This window comes from Penaeus vannamei, chromosome 43 (assembly GCF_042767895.1).
Source record: "Penaeus vannamei isolate JL-2024 chromosome 43, ASM4276789v1, whole genome shotgun sequence".
NCBI lineage: Eukaryota > Metazoa > Arthropoda > Malacostraca > Decapoda > Penaeidae > Penaeus > Penaeus vannamei.
This window is the reverse complement of record NC_091591.1, coordinates 10,140,195-10,142,694: the sequence shown is the minus strand read 5'-3', so window position 1 is coordinate 10,142,694 and position 2,500 is coordinate 10,140,195. Positions and strand designations below refer to the sequence as shown.

The following is a 2,500-nucleotide window of genomic DNA, read 5'->3' as shown; positions in this document are numbered from 1 at the left end:
GATACAAATAAAATAATTTTGATATCTATTACTATTCTATAACCCGAAGTAATACTATCTGCTAGACAACTTTTATCTGCTATGACAGCGTGTCTTTATTACATGGAGGAAAAAGTAGGTGAGAGCTTTCATTACTTATAATACATTTGATACTTGTAATACTATACTTGATACTTATATTGACGGATATGGAGAGGGGGTGCGTAGAAGAGGAGGAGGAGGAGGAGGAATAAAAAGAGGAGGTTGAATATACGAAGATAAGAGGAAGAATCGAAGTAGATAACGATATGGAGAGAGAAGAGAATGAGAGAAAGAAAAAAATATTCGAAACTGAGTACGAGAAAGGGAGTAGAGGAAACAGAAGAAAAAGAGAAGGGTAGAGAGGAAGGAGAAAGAAAAAGAATAAAGAAGGAAGTGCGAGAAAAAACAAAGATACGAGACGAAAAGTTCAGAAGAACAAACAACAAAGATAAAAAGGGAGAGAAAAGGTAAGTAATAAATGAAAGAAATGCAAGAGAGAAGCAGAAAGCAAAGGGAAAAGGGGAAAAAAGCGAAGGATTCGGGGAGAGAAAGAAAAGAAGGGAAAAGAAAGAAGAACCAGGAGAAAAAAAGGTAAGTGAGGATGAATAAAAAAGGAAGGAGAAAAAAATGAAAATAAGGGAAAGGAAGGTGAAGAGAGAGAAGGTCAAGGAAAGAGAGGAAGGAAGAGAGAAATTAGAAGAAATAAGAAAAAAAGACAATGCGAATGGGTGAATAGGAGAGCCAACAGAAAAAGGATAAGACAAAAAGAGAGAGGAAAGACAGAGGCCATAGAGGACGGAGAGGGAAGAGTAGAGATAAAAAATACAAACATGATGAGAGAAACAAGAAGAAGAGAAAGAGAACATAAAGACTAGAGAGAGAGGAAAGAAGAGCCAAATTAGAGAAAGAGAATAGAGGAGAAAGGTGAAAAAGAAGGAGAAATTAAACATAACAGGCAGTAAACTAGAGAAAGAGAAAAGATAAAAAGTAGACATAATGTATGGTAAAAAAAACAACAACATATAGGCCCTTGTTAGATTAGGCCCAGAATTTTATAATAGAACATAGTAAAAAAAATCTATTATGTTTATCAGAAACAATAATTCCAAATTTCCTACTAGAAATTATTAACCTTTAGATATCTGGACACTCAAATGTAAGAAAATGACAGAGAATAAAATACGTAATAAGTGAACAAACAGATAAATAGAAGGTAGTTGATAATAATGCAAAAATTTTATCCACTTCCTTCCAGAACAATTCAAGGAAAAAAAGTGACAGAGAATGAAATAAAAAAGCAAATAGATAAATAGAAGATAGTTGATAATAATGCAAAATTTTTATCCACTTCCTTCCAGAACAATCCAAGGGAAAAAAGTGACAGAGAATAAAATAAAAAAGCAAATAGATAAATAGAAGATACTTGATAATAATGCAAAATTTTTATCCACTTCCTTCCAGAACCATCCAAGGGAAAGAAGTGACAGAGAATAAAATAAAAAAGAAAATATATAAATAGAAGATAGTTGATAATAATGCAAAATTTTTATCCACTTCCAGAACAATCCAAGGGAAAAAAGTGACAGAGAATAAAATAAAAAAGAAAATATATAAATAGAAGATAGTTGATAATAATGCAATTTTTTATCCACTTCCTTCCAGAACAATTCAAGGAAAAAAAGTGACAGAGAATGAAATAAAAAAAAACAAATAGATAAATAGAAGATAGTTGATAATAATGCAATTTTTTTATCCACTTTCAGAAGAATCCAAGGAAAAAAGTAACAGAATAAAATTAAAAGTGAACAAACAGATAAATGGAAGATAGTTGATAATGATACCATTTTTTTATCCACTTCCTTCCAGAACAATCCAAGGAGCCAGTGAAGAAGTCAGCCAAGATGGTTTTCAGACAAGGTACGTGGTCGAGTTCCACGTAATGTAGAATGTAGGCCTAAGAAATTCTGAAACTGATTATTATTATTATCATTATTATTATTGCTATTATTATTATTATTATTTATCTGTCTTTGTTTTGTTTATTTGTTTTATTTGTTTTGTCTGTTTATTGGTCGATTTTTTTTTTCATTTCTATTTGATCACTTTATTTTTCTATATGTTTATTTTATTGTTATCTTTCTGTTTGTTTTGTCACTATCTATCTACCTATTTTATCACTATTTATCTGTGTATTCATTTTACCACTATCTCTCTATTTATTTTATCATCATCTCTCAATTTATTTATTTTATCATTATCTATATATTTTATCACTATCTATCTATCTATCTGTTTTATCACTGTCTATCTGTCTATTTATTTTATCACTCTATCTATCTATGTATTTTCGTATCATATCCATAACGTTCGGATATAAAACACGTGTGTGCGTATGTTTTGATTTTTTTTTTATCATAAACATAAAGTGCAGTTTTAAGATACGAATAATGCATATGCACTGAACGAAACAAAACATATA

The 2,500-nt window shown here is 30.1% G+C and overlaps 1 protein-coding gene across 5 annotated transcripts in view; it reads left to right on the top strand.

Moving 5' to 3' along the window:
* Window positions 1-1,907: 1,907 nt before the first annotated feature.
* The window catches only part of LOC113829466 (uncharacterized), a 177,929-nt gene continuing 177,336 nt past the window's right edge, over window positions 1,908-2,500 (top strand). For all 5 annotated transcript variants that reach the window (XM_070119234.1, XM_070119233.1, XM_070119231.1 and 2 more), the window contains exon 1: window positions 1,908-1,938. In XM_070119234.1, coding sequence (XP_069975335.1) covers window positions 1,923-1,938 — 16 coding nt within the window. In that variant the 5' untranslated portion in view covers window positions 1,908-1,922. The remainder of the gene's footprint in view (window positions 1,939-2,500) is intronic.